The sequence below is a fragment of the Eucyclogobius newberryi genome, unplaced genomic scaffold, assembly GCF_026437365.1.
Source record: "Eucyclogobius newberryi isolate DKJ021-1_F unplaced genomic scaffold, fEucNew1.0.hap1 SCAF_18, whole genome shotgun sequence".
NCBI lineage: Eukaryota > Metazoa > Chordata > Actinopteri > Gobiiformes > Gobiidae > Eucyclogobius > Eucyclogobius newberryi.
Genome location: NW_027315812.1, coordinates 21,366,312 through 21,384,327, shown reverse-complemented (window position 1 = coordinate 21,384,327; position 18,016 = coordinate 21,366,312). Strand labels below are relative to the sequence as shown.

General features: G+C 40.9%; 1 protein-coding gene across 6 annotated transcripts; it reads left to right on the top strand.

Moving 5' to 3' along the window:
* Window positions 1–10: 10 nt before the first annotated feature.
* On the top strand, window positions 11–16,258 carry myom1b (myomesin 1b). Of its 6 annotated transcripts, XM_072451008.1 has the most exons (40): window positions 370–558; window positions 1,741–1,875; window positions 1,966–2,113; window positions 2,785–2,942; window positions 3,031–3,123; window positions 3,408–3,496; window positions 3,652–3,693; window positions 4,139–4,153; window positions 4,593–4,754; window positions 4,841–5,002; window positions 5,563–5,704; window positions 5,974–6,173; window positions 6,269–6,322; window positions 6,408–6,532; window positions 6,603–6,786; window positions 6,883–7,057; window positions 7,129–7,250; window positions 8,089–8,106; window positions 9,111–9,304; window positions 9,414–9,540; window positions 9,706–9,890; window positions 9,968–10,082; window positions 10,157–10,313; window positions 10,589–10,695; window positions 10,765–10,809; window positions 10,903–11,036; window positions 11,114–11,258; window positions 11,359–11,418; window positions 11,488–11,555; window positions 11,634–11,747; window positions 12,438–12,525; window positions 12,608–12,646; window positions 12,727–12,832; window positions 12,909–13,072; window positions 13,184–13,220; window positions 13,293–13,315; window positions 13,424–13,479; window positions 13,552–13,767; window positions 14,960–15,101; window positions 15,906–16,258. In XM_072451008.1, the coding sequence occupies exons 1-40, from the start codon at window positions 404–406 to the stop codon at window positions 16,088–16,090; spliced, it is 4,686 nt and encodes a 1,561-aa protein (XP_072307109.1). In that variant the 5' UTR covers window positions 370–403; the 3' UTR covers window positions 16,091–16,258. The 6 variants fall into 6 exon arrangements, with proteins under 6 accessions (XP_072307115.1, XP_072307109.1, XP_072307110.1 ...); XM_072451009.1 differs by lacking the exon at window positions 4,139–4,153 and having other exon boundaries at window positions 404–558; XM_072451011.1 differs by lacking the exon at window positions 8,089–8,106 and having other exon boundaries at window positions 404–558.
* The last annotated feature ends 1,758 nt before the right edge of the window (window positions 16,259–18,016 follow it).

Genomic DNA, 18,016 nt, shown 5'->3' with positions numbered 1-18,016 from the left:
TATCTCCACCCTCTCCATAAAAGGATGGGACTGCTGCTTGGACATTCTGTCAAGGGCCAACAGTATTTTTGTTGTGTAGAGCGAACCATTGCCTGCTACCTGTCTTTTTCACTGATCTTTGGAGTGACTCTCCCAGGTAAGGCTTGTTAATAGTTGTACCCTTTGCATAAGTCTATTTGTGCATGATGGATTAATGCCTGTTAGCCTGAAGTACAGGACATGTCTCTCAGCTGTCTTGCTGGATTGAATTTACAGTCTGAATGTCAAAGATTATTATTTGTGAGTTAATTATATTTGTAGGCCGTGTAAATATGTTTTAATAGTGAATGTTAGAGCTCTCTACACTAACAAACCAAACATCATAATAAACACACAATAGGCTGACACAGGAGTCGCCTGCACCATGTCTGGATCCATACCCTTCTACCAAAGGCGCCATCGCCACTATGACCGCGGCTACCGCAGTTCAGAGATGGAGTCCACCATGAGCCGGTACCGGTCCAGCAGCAGGGTCACAGGAGCTGGCAGCAGCAGCTCTGCTCTGAGCAGCAGCAGGGGGTAAGGAGTTTTGAGGAAGTCAAGAGGAGAACATCTACCTCCATCATCCCACTTCTTTGTAACAGTAAAGCCCCACTGCCCCTAACACTATCATCTACCCTTCCTGTGCTGATCAAGGCCCTCACCCCACTTCCCTCTGGTCGAGCACCTTCCCTGGATCATATTGTATTTCATGTTTGGCTGACAAACCCAAGTTTTCCTACTTCAACGCAAACACTTCTTCAGCCTGGTTTTTGTTTGTTACACTAACAACAGCCATCCGTACATGCATGACTGCCAAGCCTGACTTACAATGTCTTGAAAAAATCTGTCTTATTTGTGTGATCAGTTCTCAATCAGCTGTGAAGAAGGAGAGTGTTATGCAGTAGTAGCATAGTGTGACATGGACATTCAACTTTTGTTTGCACAATTAAAATGTAAACTGACTTCTTCCTGTATTTTTTGGTGTTGAGATAATTGATTCAGAGGGTCATTAAGCTTGAGACTCTACTCTTTTTCTATAGAATATATAGAAAGTGGTTAATTGCTCATCTTAAATAGTTTATCAAATTGTCAATATTATGTTAGGCTGTTTTGTGAGGTTACGTGTGTTTAGACATTTAAAGGTTTCATTTAAAAGTGACACTGTGTAAAGAAGACACAGTATAAACGGATCTGATGGCTTAGATTTTTTTAATCTTGTGTGATCTTCGGCTTCACACATGCACTATTCAAGACCACAACTAACGTTTTGAGATGCTTCCTATCTTTTATGCTATTCACACATCCATTTCAGAGGGTAAAAGAGAGTGACCTAGAAAGATAGTGAAAAAATGCGGACAGTCAGCCCTCAGCCTCCAGCCCCATGTTATCACACACCCGTACTTTTAAGTGCCACAGATGGTATTTCCATTCCAGCAGAAGCCACTTGTATCCTTAAAGGCCCTGGGAATTAAGTGTAGGATGTGTAGGAACACTTCTACATTGCATAGGAAAACAGGAATGCCAAAGGAATTAATAACTACATTTCTTTGTTTATATAGTTTGTGATTTGTGATTAATTGAATGACTAGTCCCTTAATGGAAACTTCACTTCACCTCCATTTCCCGATTCCTCTTGTCCTCAACATTTGACTTCTTAGTGTTGTTGTTATCAGCTGTGTCTGGCCTGGAGCCAGGCTTATGGTTTTCTGTACATCTCAGGCTCACAGTGTCTTTCCTCCCTGGGCTGGAGGAGAGCAGACTCAGCCCTCTGCCCAAGAGACCTAAGCCAACTTACTTAGCAGTGGACAAAGAGAACCACGTCATTGGCTATGTTGTGCCTATCTTCAGGGGCAGGTAATCAGCTCATTACCTCATGGAAGTGGAACCCCAAAAATGTCTTGAACATTGAAAATGTCTTGTGCCCTCCTCTACACACCTGGCCAGTGGAGAGTTTGCTTCAGGATTTTCTGATACAGAGACCAGGGGGAGGGAGTCTGCTCAGATGGCCCGCAGGGAAACCCTGGAGATGGAGCAGATCTCTAGGAAGGAGGCCATTCGTGAGACAGCCAATCGCATCTCTCTCAACAAAAGGGTTAGTTTACTCAGGGTGAACCAAGGAATAATAACAACTCACTCCATTTTTCAACCCTTTAGGTTGTAGAGTTTTATATTTATGTTTAGGGCGATGATCTCTTAAACCAAACACAAAATCTATTAATTTGTATATTCGTCGAACGTATTTGTTAATTTGTATCTGTATTTGTATGTTTTTGTTAGTGGTTGTGGACTACCCACTGCCATGATTTGAATATGGCTAAGAGGCTTCTTTTTATGAAGGAGTTATTTATCCCGGGGTGATTAAGAGACATGTCTTTACTGGATGTCACAAACCGCAGTAACCCTCAATCCTCAACAGACCCATGTCTCCTTAGCCTTTACTACTAGGTGACAAATTCACCAGAAGATCACGTTTCTGAAGACACACAAGTCTCAAGAGCCTTGTCATAATACCAGTGGTGTGACCATAAAGTTTCATCACCACTTAGAATATTGAAAGACTGTAATGTCATTGCAAATGTAAACTGAAACTTTGCTTGAGCATTGCATGTAATTGTTTTACTACTTTGCAACAGGCATGTAATGCATATGCCTGATGTGAATGTACATTTGTATAGTATATACAAAGTAATTCTGTCATATGTTATATTCAAATATCCCAGTAAACATGCATGTTTTAACAAGTGAATTGTGCTGTGTTTGAAGATCCATGAACAATCAGAGCACTTTAAGCGTATGAACGAAGACAGCCTGATGCACACTCCAGAGTTTGTGATTAAGCCTCGCTCCCACACAGTGTGGGAGAAGCAGTGTGTGCGCCTGCACTGCACTGTCAGCGGCTGGCCGGACCCCAGGATCGTCTGGTGAGAGATACCTATATAAATGTTTTTACATGAAATCAATTTCTTTTTAATGGGCATTGTTCATAAATGAATTGAATTGTTTTACAAGGTACAAAAACAATGTGCCTATTGACCCCCTTGGCAACCCTGGAAAATATAAACTTGAAAGCAAATACAATGTCCACTCTCTGGAGATCAACAGGTGAGTTCTTTAATATTAATAAACTATGTGTATCTAATGAACATAAGCAGTACATACGATGTAGAGCATAAGGAAGTATCAGCTGATTGACGTCACCAGTCCCCGGTGTCTATTTATTACTTGAGTATTTCAGTCTGTTATGGAATGCATCACTGTTGGCGCCATCATAGTTTATGTTATTAAAATGGCTCGAGCATCGGGGATGACTTAAGGGAGGGCCTCTGTGTATGTGACTGTATGTGATGACATGGATGCATAGATCACCTGATGCTTCTCTGTTTCAGGTGTGATTTTGATGACACAGCTCAATATCGCGTTTCTGCCATGAACTCCAAGGGGGAGCTGTCCGCCTTTGCCTCTGTCGTTGTGAAGAGTAGGTTTGGCTTCCCCCTCCTCTTATCACCAATATGTCTATTAGTATTATGTGACCATTCAAATCAAGAAGGGTCTCAAGTCCATTACAGTACATGTACAGACCTACATTAAAATGTGTGCATAAAACCCATTCTGCTATGTTGTATCTGACAGGGTTTAAAGGTGATGTGGATGAGTTTCTGCCAGCTCCCAGGCGTAAGTACAATCTTATCTGTTATTGTTTACTTCCTTGTGTCTAAGGGTGCCCTGATTAGAATGAACACATGCTTTTCAAATATATAATTTTTTTGCTATAATATTGTTCCCATTGTAATTAAGTTTCAGTTCATATTTGCTTTAGTTATTTTAATACAGAATGCAAAAATGTACCTACTATAAAACTAATCTTTATGTATCTTCTGGGTTATTGTAGATTTTTCCAATTTGACTCTAATCCTGGTCATTGCTTTGTTGCAGGAGTATCTAGCAAAATAGTATCTGAATCATTTGCAAAGCTGCTTGCTGCTGCTATCCTTTTAGATTGATGTTGTTATCATTCTAAGGATATCCCTCATATTGTGTGATGGGGCGGGTGTGGGAGACTGGGGGTGCTACTGCATTAACACTTTCTTGTCTCTTTGACGCTGTGCCGCTTTTGCAGGGGCCATTACTCGAGGTAACTGGTCATTTTGGCTTTCAATGGTTTTGGAATCATTGCATGGCCTCATCTCACTTCACGGCCTTCCATTGAAACTGTGGAACCAAATTTAAAAATGTTGTCAGAATGGCTTTTGTCAGCTATGTTTTAGCAATAGAATTTTATGTTTTATATTCATATAGTTCACAATGTACAGGCACTAGCACACATTCTGGCTGTGTTGTGTTGTGGTCACATTCAATGCTCATCTTAAATACTCTGTTCAGTCACTCTTTTGCTTTTGCTGTGGGTTTTCATCCACATCTTTCTACATTATTTTCCATTTGTTGTGTGAATGTTTTCCCACTATATCTTTTTTGGTGGATATATAATATAATACGTGTATTCTTGCGGTGTTGTGCCATCACTGTTGGTTTGACCACTGCCACTTTACCAACTCATTTTCTTCTGTTTGTAGAGGGCCCTGTGTCTGAGTATGGCATTAACTTCCAGACTCAGATTGTCGATAAGTTTGGAGTTTCGTTTGGACGTGAGGGCGAGACTATGAGTCTGGGATGTACCGTCATCATTTATCCAACTTTAAACCGATACCAGCCTGAGATCCAGTGGTACAGAGATGGTAGGTCTATGAACTGCTTCTATAATAAACCACTTTAACATATATCTGCTTATGTTCAGTATTTATATTGATTTGTATGTTTCTAGGTGTGTTACTGTCTCCTTCTAAATGGTACCAGATGCACTGGAGTGGGGACAGAGCCACACTGACACTCGCACACCTGAACAAAGAGGACGAGGGACTTTATACTCTACGTGTTACCACTAAGTCTGGATATGAGACACACTCTGCCTACGTGTTTGTTCGAGGTATTTTATTCAACCTATCAAATTTTAAATCTTTTTTACTACTAGGTGCTTTTGGGTTAAAGGAGGAATAATGCAATTTATGGTAAAGCACTGGTCTTTACACTTTGAGGCACTGTAAACTAAATGCCTCCCCTGACACTCCCGTGTCCCCTAAAAACACAACTTCTGACCACTAAAAGCCAAGCCTCTCAAACCGTATCACCGGATAAAATAGTTTGAATACCTTCAAAAGTCTGGCTTAAGTGACCTTTAAAGAGCTTCTGTCTGTCTAAACATACTAGTCACTGTGTTCCCCCAGTTGTCGCTCGGCTACAGCTGATGTCCCTTTTTAAAGAGGAGTCTATAACAGGGATTCCATACCAATGTGATCCCTTGTGTGGGGGAGCCATTCTAAGAAAGCTCAGCACTGGAATCTCTGGTCTGGCTCGCAACCCAAATAAAATACTGGAAATAACAACTGGAAGGGAATACAGACTTTATATTCAGTGGCAATATTTGTGCAAGTAAAAGACATCTTCCAGTGGAGTATGAACAAACAGCTGCGTCATTGTGTTCATCAGATAATGAGGCCGAGGTGGAAGGAGCCCCAGCCGCACCTCTGGATGTTCGTTGTCTTGATGCCAATAAGGATTACATAATCGTCACCTGGAAGCAGCCAGCAGTTGATGGTGGCAACTCTATTCTTGGCTACTTTGTGGACAGGTCAGTATGGTCCAGCCCCACCACTTTTCCATTTAACTGAACAAATGGATATCTCCCATTCTCCCAGTATTTTTCCCATTGCAGTAGTTAGTTTTTGAATAAAGTCTATAAATTGACTGTCATCCTTTCTTTGGGGACAAAGAATGTAATGTCCCATTTTTTATGTTCAGTACCATTCAAAGTTATAATACACTAAACTTCACACATAAGATATTCAAAATCAATAAAGAGCTCAAATCACATGGTTCCATGTGTTCTATTGTGTGAAGGTGTGAGGTTGGAACAAACCACTGGGTCCAGTGTAATGACACTCCAGTGAAGTTTGCCCGTATCCCCGTCACTGGCCTGGTTGAAGGCCGCTCCTATGTGTTCCGCATCCGCGCTGTTAACTGCTGTGGTATGAGCTATCCATCCCGAGTGTCTGAGCCTGTCGCTGCCATGGACCCAGCAGACCGTGCACGTATGCGAGGTACTAAATCCACTATAAACATATTGGATCATCATTTTCTTAGTGTTTGAGAGAATTCATTCATTTCTTCATGGGGCGTTCCTGATCACGAACAGGCACTTCTGCTCCCTGGACCGGACAGATCATTGTGACAGAGGAGGAACCTGCAGGTATAAACCCACCATATTTCTATCATTAACAGTTTTTACAGTAAGCAGTTGGTGGTTATCAGTTCATCTGTGTATTGTTGTGTAGAAAGTGTTGTTCCTGGAAGACCTCGTGAACTGCAAGTGACTGAGGCCACCAAAAACTATGTGGTATTGAGCTGGAAGCCCCCAGGAGAGAAGAGCCTTGAAGGTCTCATGTATTATGTAGAAAAGGTACTTCAAACTGTAAATATGTAGCGTAGTATATGCAAAAACTGGCAGTGAAACGTCTTCTTCTCGTTAGTGTGTCTCTGGCACAGACAATTGGCAGAGGGTGAATACAGAGATCCCAGTCAAATCCCCACGCTTTGCACTGTTCGATCTGTCTGAAGGGAAATCCTACAACTTTCGTGTTCGCTGCTGCAACTCTGCCGGAGTGGGCGAACCATCAGAACCAACCGAGACCACCACAGTCGGAGACAAACTTGGTCAGGAAAACTATGTATCATATCCACATAATTTGTTATATAGTAGTATTATGAGTATAATAGTATCATGAGACTTTAACCTTTTGTTATTTATAGATATCCCAGCGGCTCCAGGCAAAGTGGTCCCCACTAGAAATACAGATACTTCTGTGGTAGTATCCTGGGAATCCTCCCAGAATGCAAAGGAATTAGTGGGATACTATATAGAATGTAGCATTGAGGGCAGCAATGTGTGGGAGCCATGCAACAACAAGCCGGTGAATGTCACCAGGTAAACTGAATGGAAATGTGCATATGTTTCATTAACCTAGAGTAGTAGTTTGATGTCCATGTGCTCTGCAGGTTCATCTGCCATGGCCTGGAGACAGGGGAGAGGTACATCTTTAGGGTTAGGGCAGTGAACGCAGCTGGACTCAGCAACTTCTCCCCAGAATCTGAGGCTGTTGAAGTGAAGGCTGCGATTGGTGAGTAAGTCTAAGTAAAACAGCAGACAAAGGATTTGACTACAAATATAGTCTGTTTACATATGACGCCTCTCATGGCACAATATTCACAATACAGAAAATGTTGAATGGAAATAATTTGCTTTATAAGTGTTACCGACAGTTTCACTGAATCACCTTATCACTGTATTCTCCCTGTGGGCACCACCTCCCTGTCTCCCTCACTCTCCCCAACACTTCCTGCACAGCCTGAGGCAGGGCCAGGACTTGTACACTTCCTCTTATTTGGGTCACAGTGATCCAATTCAGTGGTTGTTACAAACCAGCTCGTATCACACTCCACCATTTCCATTTTCCCTTCCTATATTGGGCACGAGATGTGTCAGCGACCCCACCTGGTTTAAAGGTAGCATTTATACTCCAATGAACAAGATTAACTGCATGAAGGAATCTTTCACTCACCACTGAACCTTCCTTTACTTTCATGCATGTGTGGACAAAGCATTCATTGATATTACTCATCTGCATGCAAGTCGGTCTCTTCAAAGTAGAACCAAATTAATTATTTGTATTAAACACCATAGTCAGTGCACGTCTCTTTTTAAAGATAAAAGATTTTTCTTTGCATTAATAAATGGGTCTAAATGTACGCCTTGTTCAGCATGTTCACCCTCACTCACCTCGTCACCTGGATGTTGGTCATCTTGTCTTCATTATTTGTGACCTCTCAGATGAAGACATTTAGACTGAAATTATAATTGGTTACAGGTTTATGTTGTGGTTTGTTATTTTGTGATTGGGTAATGAAAATGCTCTGAATTGCCTGTTTTATCCATGCTTTTTCTGCTAACTCCTTTAGGAGGCGGCATTCCTCATGGTGTGTTGGAGATTGGGCCAGGGGGTAACTTGGGCCAACTAACTGAGCACAGGCCACTCTGGATGGACACGCATGAGACTGTCCAGTCCCTCCCTGACACTGTGCTAAAGTGCATAGCTCAAATTGACACTGATCCAGGGAAGGGGCTCGGGGCAAGTAAAGAGTCTGTGAGCAAAGACTGCAGGCCCCGGACCCCTAACCTGGGCAGAGAACTGGCCACGGACTGTGTGTCAGCCGTAGATTTAGACTCACTCACTCACACAGTTGAACATATAGAGCCGGTCACACTTCCTACCTGTGAGTCGACCTCTGCTCAGTCAAAGCTCTCTGCTGAGGCTGCAGCCCACCCTGAGCCCACACAGGCATGTAAGTTCTCTGTAGATGCTTCTGCTTATCAAGACACTACAAGGCCAAGGAGGAAGTCAGGTGAGCAGCAATGGAATATCACAGACTCCTTTGTATCATCAATTATTTTCAACATTTTCAAATTAACATTTGCTGGCATTCTCTTCTCCAAGGTAAGTAGTCACCCACCAATGAAATTCCCCCCAAGTAGTCACCCACCAATGAAATTCCCACTTGCCTGTCTCACGCTTGGTCATGTGTTGTCAGTCACCTCTTCACTCTCTTCTGCACCAAGGACACATAACAGACAAGTAACAGAGTAACAGTAGCTAATCACACCTCACACAAAGTGGCACGCAAGCCTCACATGGTTTCTCTGAATTCTGTGAAGTGGGGCCACATTTCAATTGGTTTTATTCAGCTCTAGGTATCAGATTTGTCTGAGAAGGGTATTTGTGAAAATACCTTTTTGTGCTATATACTGCTATACTGCAGTGACAATGTCTTTTTGAACAAAACATAACATTTGACATTTTAGCCTTTCCCTGTCAAACAGTAAACATAATATACATGCATACAGTATGTGGTTTCCATTTCCATTTCCACCTCTTCCATGCGCTGGACATACTGAGGTTAACTGGAGTACTTTGTCATTTCAGCGTCCCCCACTCCACCCTTTGGCATCAATATTTTGGAGTGTGTGCGTGACTCAATGGTGCTTGCATGGAAACAGCCCACATCTGTCGGCGCTGATATCACAGGTTACTTTGTGGATTACCGGGAGGTCATTGATGGAGTGCCAGGACCGTGGCATGAAGCCAACATCAGGGCTGTCAGTGAGAGGGCATACAGAGTAGGTTTCTATTGAATATTCTCAAGGATTATAATACACCATTGCTGTACTTGAAACAGTGAGCTCTTAAGTGTGTTTATTACTCATCTGTGCACTGTGTACTGTGCAGGTGTCTGACCTGCTGGAGAAAAAAAAGTACCAGTTCCAGGTGAGGGCAGCCAATATAGCTGGTGTGGGGATCCCCTCTCTGCCCAGTGACACTTTCCTGTGTGAAGAGTGGACCATCGCAGTCCCAGGTAGGCAGTGGAAAGACAGATAATATATGTCCTTTTAGTTAGTAGTATCGTTTTGTCCAGTCCTTAAAACTTATTTCTGGTAAAGTTGTTATATAAAACTTGGTCAAGATGTAAATGACTAAATAAACTAAAAAACAAGCTCATTTTAATGTGATGTGTTGTCAGGCCCACCTCATGACCTGGAGATCAGAGAAGTGCGAAATGAGTCTGTAGTGCTGCTGTGGAAAAAACCTGTATATCAGGGCCGTGATCCAGTCAATGGATTTTACGTTGATGTGAAGGAAGCTGAGTCTTCAGAGGAGGCCTGGAGAAGTGTGAACACCAAGGCCACTGACAAGCCATATTTCAAGGTCTGTCTCCTCACACGGGTTTGTTTATGACACATTGTATCCAAGCACATCATCAACATTTTCTACGGTAATGACAGGTTAAAAACTTGACTGAAGGGAACACTTATGTGTTCCGTGTTCGTGCTCAAAATCAAGCGGGTGTTGGAAAATCCTCTGAGGTCTCAGAGCCTGTCAAAGCTGTCACCAAACCAGGCAAGTTTTTCAGACTTTCAATCACTTCCTGCGTCGATATTTACAACACTTAACAATATATATCTGTGTTTTAGGCACCAAGGAGATTGTTGTGGATGTTGATGATGATGGTATTGTCTCCCTAAACTTTGAATGTGGTGAAATTACACCAGACTCCAAGTTTTTGTGGTCCAAAAACTATGAAGAAATCTCAGAGTCATCTCGAGTGGCTGTAGAGACCAAGGGAAACAGGTATGTGTTGCCAGTAAACTTGCATTTTGTTCTCTGTCTTTACTTAATCTGAAACATGACACATTAGAAGACATTTTTGTTTTATTGCACCAATTATTAAACATTTATGTACCATTATTTAGAAGAGCAAAAACACACATTTACACACCACAAGGACTGTGTTTTCTTTTGTACTCATCAATACTGGCAGTTTATTGCTAACATTGCATAATGACGTACAGTACTGCAATGTATTTGATATTTAAATAAGTGACTGTGTTCTGAATGTATTGCAGGTCGAAGGCTGTGTTCAGCAGTCCTGCAGAGGAAGACATTGGCATTTACTCGTGTAGTGTCACTCACACAGATGGTGCTTCCTCCAGTTACACTTTGTCTGCTGAAGGTAGATTATAATAAAAGGAATATCTGTGGCACTTACATCACTTTCTGATGCCTATTATTCTTTTGTCAGAGCTGAAAAAACTGCTGAAGATTAGTCACGACCATAAGTTTCCCAGTGAGTATTTTATCCTCACAGTCACAGCCGGTTGTTACTATGTCATGCGTTTATCTACTTCCTTAACTTGTGCCAATCCCTTTTACGCATTAGTTATTCCACTGAAGTCAGAGTTGGCTGTGGAGATGCTGGAGAAGGGCAGAGTCCGCTTTTGGCTGCAGGCAGAGATGTCAGGAAATGGCACAATTGATTACGTGTTCAATGATAATGGCATCTCTCAAGGGGAGGTCAGGTTTATTCTATTCTCTTCAATTATTCATGTTAAAATTATTTGAAAATGACTGTGGAGTTTGCTCTCTTGCAGAAATACAAGATGAATTTTGACAAAAATACTGGCATTATTGAGATGATCATGGAGTCTTTGACTCCTGCCGACGAGGGGACCTTCACCTTCCAGCTGCTGGATGGAAAGGCTAAAAACCAGTCTAGTTTGGTTCTGATCGGGGATGGTAAGTCCATTGTTCCTTCCACTGAAGGGCAGCGCAGTACATTTAAACACAATTTCCCATAACTTGTTTCACTCATAACATAATCTATTAATGCTGACAGTGTTTAAGGGACTGCAAAAGGAGTCTGAGTTCCAAAGAAAAGAATGGTTCCGAAAACAAGGTAATAAGGCTATTGAGGGAAATATAAAACATATTTCTATGTAAATACTTAACATGTTGTGTTGTGTAGGTCCTCACTTCATCGAGTACTTGGGTTATGAGGTGACACCTGAATGCTGTGTGATACTCAAGTGCAAGGTAAGATTTTAAGAGTAATATCAGAAGATTACTTGTAAATAATACGCCAATGACTAATCTACGCTTTGGGCACTTCAGGTTGGGAACATGAAGAAAGAGACCACTGCAGTTTGGTACAAAGATGGCAAAGAGATCAAATCAGATAACAGCCTGGGCTTCACGGAGGGAGTCCTGAAGCTGGAAATCGCTCAGGTGAGGAAAATGTCACTGTTGTACTGCATGTGTAATGTATACTGTGTGATATCTCTGTGTATTTGTGTACTCTATACAAGTCACTCAGTTCTCTTGCATATACTAATGTAAACAGTGAAATCTGGATCAGCCAACCTGTTCATGTCAAGTAAGTGTAAGTCAGTGTTAAGTGTCAAAAATCGTCATCAACTGTATTCTTTTGTTTTATTTTGTACAACTTTCTACCCTGTTTTGTGCTCTTCATTTACATAAACTCCCGTTGTTCTTCATTTGTTGCCGCCACAGTGTCCAAGTGGTACATAATATATCTAATACTTAGGTCTACAGTCTGGATCTACAGTATAAACATGTGACCTTGTTCCATTTCAGCGTGACTCCCCAGCAGAAACAGCAGAGTATGCCGACAGCCTTCTCTGGAGAAAACTCAAAGTTGGAAACATTTATTTTGTCATGACTCATTACCATAAGTGATGATTGTGGATTTGCAATATTCGGCTTGAGAGTGCTCTTTCTCATATCAGTGTCTGTCTGTTGGCTTTTTTGCCCTTGTGTCATGTGTCCGTTTTTCTGCAGCATCCTTAGCAGAAGAGAAAAGCTTTGCCTTTTCAGATGGTTTCAAACTATGTTCTTGTTTTGTGTTGTGCACTGTGTGAATAATGTTAAACGTGATGATTCTGTTGTCTCTGTTAGATTTCCAAGAAAGATTCTGGCGTGTATGAGGTGGTTCTGAAGGACGACCGGGGAAAGGACACTTCTAAGTTGAATTTGACAGAACAAGGTAGAATAGTTATATAAAAGAAAAGAAAACACTTTCCCTATATATTCATGTATCCACAATAAGAAAAATGTATGTTCTTTAGGTTTTAAAGACTTGATGAATGAGGTTTTCAGCTTTATTGGTAAGACTGAAAATCCTATCAGCCGTACATTTCAGTGCACATTGAATAATATCACATCATTATTTATTTTTGCTTGCCAGCCAATTCCTCAACTCCACTGAAGATTACCAGTACAGAAAATGGCATCCGACTCTACACATTTGTCAACTACTTCAACGACTTGCTGCAAGTGACATGGCATTACAAGTGAGTTCAGACTGCATGATGGGCAGAGATACAAGAACTGCCCTGAAAGATGGTGACATACGAATGGTGTTCCCAGGGATTCAGCCATAGCTTTCTCTGCTCGCATCAAGAGCGGCGTGGTCGGGGAGCAGCTCTGGCTTCAGATCACAGAGCCAACAGAAAAAGACATGGGCACATACGCCATTGAGTTTAGCGATGGGAAAGGCGGCCTGAGGAGGACTGTGGAGCTGAGCGGACAAGGTGAGACAAGAAGAACCAACGTTCCCCATTCTGTGTCACACACTGACTTTTCTCATAAGAAGTTCTGATGATGCCACCGATAACAAATATTTGCAACTTTCTGATTTGCAGCGTATGATGAGGCTTTCGCAGAATACAACAGACTCAAGTATGTATTAAGTAAAAGTTTCATATTTATTGATAAAGTACATGTCTAATTTATTTGTTTCTGTTTACTTAGGGCTGCTGCTATTGCAGAGAGAAGTATGTTATTGTTCATATTTATGTATATATATTGACAATTGTTACAGTTGAATTAATGTTTCTGTTACCTGTTCAATTATTGTTTTAATGGTTTGTATATTTTCTAAGGCCGTGCTCGAGTAGCAGGAGGTCTTCCTGATGTGGTCACTATCCAGGAGGGAAAGGTAATGTATCAGAGAAAACACTTACTCCACTGTTCATAAAACTCTTTAACACATTTGGTTCGTGTTCCGTAGGCCCTGAATTTGACCTGTAATATTTCTGGAGACCCTGTGCCAGTGGTTACCTGGCTGAAGAATGACAGAGAGATCACATCAGATGAGCACTGCATCCTTAAGTTTGAGTCTGGCAAGTTTGCCAGCTTCACCATCACTGGTGTGAACACTTCAGACTCTGGCAAGTACAGCATCCTGGTGAAGAACAAGTACGGCACGGAGAGCGGAGACTTCACTGTAAGTGTCTTCATCCCAGACCAGGCCAGCAAGAGCAAGTAACAGTGTTCACTAGCGTCAAATATACAAAGGAAAAGTATCGAGAGGCTTAAAAAGAGCTTGAAAATGTTGAAGTTGTGTAGAAAGTGGGCAAGTGATATTTATTTAGTATTTTAAACCATGGTAAGGTCCAGCCTTGAGATAACACGATCAAAGACAGACAATATACACCCTTTAACCAGTAAGTCTATTGAAACAACATGTAATAAGATGTATTCAAGTGCTATATAAAAATAAGGAGGTACTGTATGTATTATAATTCAATCAGTGCTTGTTTGGGGAGATAACTATGCAACGTGTAATTTTAGAATGGATTTCAGCTTTCTGATTGTAGGCGCCAGTTTGAGCAGGTTTCACCATTTAAAAAATATCACACTTTGTTTTAAATTGTTAATTGTCATGTAAATGGGTTTCATCACTCTGAAACTCAGGGAGTCATTGATTTAAAAAAAACGAATGACATAAATAGAAGCAAAAGCCTTGTCATGTCATGTTCCCTGTTTTCACATGTTGTTTTCCCACCCATCACTTTATGTTCTTCACTGGATGCCCCCTCGTCACTAGATCATTTATTTGTAAAGACACTGTTACAAAAGCCCTGTATTTCTGTTGATGCAAGCATATCTCTGTATCACTTCCTTGTTGGTGAAACTAATAAATAAGCATGTGCCTTCATGACACCTATTCCCTCTCCTGCTCTATTTTGTCTTTCAACCCATTTTCTTTGTTCACAATTGACTTTTTGTTTCAGTTGTCTCCCACTTCCTCTTTCCCTCCCTGTCACTGCACACTTGGACTTCTTCAAGACCAAGCGCCGTCATGACGACTGCCCTCACGTTTTTGTGTTATCCTAAACCTCCACATTTGCTCTTGTTTGCAATTACAGGTGGTGGGCTTGGTTTTTAATGTGGCAGAAAATCAAGCTCACTACCAGTAATTGCATGAAGACTAATACGATTCCCTTTGTAAAGTCACATCACATGTTGAAGGATATAAGGCTATAATCAAAGTAGATCATGCAAACGCTCTTAAAAGAAAATGTATAAGTGAGTTGGACTGTCCACGCTCATTATGGTAAGTATTATTTGTAATGAGTTTGCTGTTGTGAGTATTAGTGGGTTTTTTGTGATCTAACGGCTTAATTTGCTGTCAGTTGGAGGTCGTGGAGGGAACTCCTGATTTAGGCATTACTTCATACTGGACTGATGCAGAGGGAAATGTGGTGTTTGGTCCAAATACACCAAAGGAAAAGATGATAACTTCCTACACTGGAGCCAAAACACAGGAGCCAGAAGGTACGCTTAAGTACATGGTTGAGGTTTTCATATCTGTTTTAAGAATAATAGTGGATCACAAAAGGAGTAGACACAAAAGACAATATATTATGCTTTGTTTGGGCATTCATTCTCAATATTGATCTAAAACAAATTAATAGTAGAATAGATATAAAAAAGCAGCCGATGTTTTATTTGTTTAAATTTTTAACCCAACATTCAAGACCTGGAGTTTGATTTTTTTATTATTATTTTTTTGAATAATCACAAATATGTAAACATGCATGAATCCATAAAATACAACTTAGAGGAAGTTTATGACGAGGGAGAACTATTATTATGCTAATTAAACACATTTTTACATAATATGTCCCTTAAAGAACCCAATAGATGCCATGCACTACAAACAGGAATATCTAAACATTATTACTTCTAACTGGATTTTGAAACCTGCTGACAAACTGTGAAAGTTGATTATCTTTGTTAAGGAAAAATATATTTTTCTAGTACGTTTAATTATTTAAAAAATATTTATTGCCGAACAACAATGTACTTCTATTTGATAATTTAGTTTGAAATAAAACAAAGGATTAGGCATTATGATCTACTCAAAAAGTCAAGTCATTTACACACAATAAATTTCTTTTTGCAGCGTTTGAGACTAATCAAGTTCCAGCAGCAGCCACGGGGTGTCAGTAGAGACGATACTTTTTGATGCATGTCCAAATTACACTACTTTTTGTTGTTGTTGTGTGTATGTTTCTGTCAGCATTTGGACATTAAATCTTTGGTCTAAATAACATGTTATTTGTAACATTTTTGCAGACTGTGAGCCACTGAAGGAGGAGGAAGAGACCAATCCCACCCAGGAACCAAAGAGATTTGATTTAGAGGAGGCTGAAGATGATACAGAACATGTCCAGGAAGTGACGACTGACCCGAAAGAGCAAACTCCATATAAAGTGGAGGAGCCCGAGGAGCAAGAAGAAGGGCCTGAAAACACTGAATAGAAAAAACATAACTGTCCACAAAATTATAATCAAAAAGTGTGCCTGTGTGATACATTAGTTTGATGATCACATTTGTTCTTAAATATCTGTAATGCTTTTGATAAATTACACACAAATGTTACTCACACAGCCTTAACTAACTCCTCTCAATAAATGTGTTTTATCCTACATCTTCATTGTGTCTTCATAGTTTGGACGGGGACAGAGAGGCCTGCCACCCGAGTAATTCTTCGGAACAAACCGAGTAGAAGGAATTGAGTTGAATCAGTGAAAGGTGAGAGAGGTCGTGTAGGGACAAAACAAAACATTAACAAAACACCTATTCAGGCACCTGTTTTACACTGGTACTGTTAGAAAATGTAAAGAATTCAAAATGCACAAATGGGCCAAACCTCTGCTTATCCAGGGCAGGTTGCAGGGGCAGCTGTCTAGAGCCTCCAAGACTGAGAGACATGGTCCCTCCAGCGTGTCCTGGGTCCTCCCCGGGGCCTCTTCCCGGAGGATGTCCAGGAGGCATCCGGAACAGATGCCCGAGCCACCTCAGCTGGCTCCTCTCGACATGGAGGAGCAGCGGCTCAACTCCGAGCTCCTCCTGTGTGACTGAGCTCCTCGCCCTATCTCTAAAGGAGCGCCCAGCCATGGCTGGACCCCTTGTATCCGTGATCTTGTCCTTTCGGTCATTACCCAAAGTTCATGACCATAGGTGAGGGTAGGAACGTAGACTGACTGGTAAATCGAGAGCTTTGCCTTTCGATTCAGCTTCTTCACAACAGTCCGATGCAGCGACCGCCTGTCAATCTCCCATTTCATCCTTCCCTCACTCGTGAAAGCAATGCTGATATACTTGGGGCAAGGACTCCCCACTCACCTGGAGGGGGGCAAGCCACCTTTTTCCAGTCAAGGACCATGGCCTCTGATTTGGAGGTGCTGATTTTCATTTCAGCGGCTTCACACTCCGCTGCAACGTACACTACGAGGGATGTGGTCGAAAGCCTTCTCCAGATCCACAAAGCACATGTGGACTGGGCAAACTCTAATGAACCCTCGAGCCCCCAATGGAGAGTACAGAGCTGGTCCAGTGTTCCACGACCAGGATGAAAACCACACTGTTCCTCCGAGGTTCACTTATCGGTTCCACTATTCTCCTCTCCAGTACCCTGGAATAGACCTTATCTTTATTTATCTTTTGTTTTATTTCAAGTGACGTTTTCTGCAAAACACCAAAGTTTTCAGGTCGGAACCCAAAAAGTAACCATGAAACAAAACCTGAATTGAACATTTTTGTTTTATTTAATTTTTTTATTGAAAATATACAATATAAAAGAAAACCATTTCAAGGCAAAACCATTACATGTCATGCGAATATAACAAATGTATTTATTATACGTTATATTATAATAATCAAGTAATAAGGTCATTACAGTTTAAAGACTTAAAAAAAAGGTTTCAGCAGATAGACTAATTTAAAGGTCTCTTTTGGAATAGTTTTATTAACTATAAGAATATCTTGTTTTGTAATATGTTTGAGATTCCTAATTGTTTGACCCAACCAATGGATTGGTTATCCATTGGATATCTTGCCAGAAACTCTTGCCTGTAAAAAACTCCTGATAAAACCTTTATTTTGTTAATTGATTGTTTAAAGTGTCAGAAAATTCTGTTGCGTGTAAACTTTTAATATAATAGACTGGATGAAATAAACTGGATCTGTTATATCATTAATATTATCAATAATTTCGCTTATTGATGACGTTGACAGAGGCATTCTGGTGATGAACTTTTATTCTTCAATTGTTCATCACATACTGCAACTTTACCAATGTAAAACTATGATTAATATTACCCACAGAGACAATCCCACCAAATTAAATCATATTTAGAAAAACATAAGAGCCTGTCACACGCACTCTTAGTACCGTAAATCCT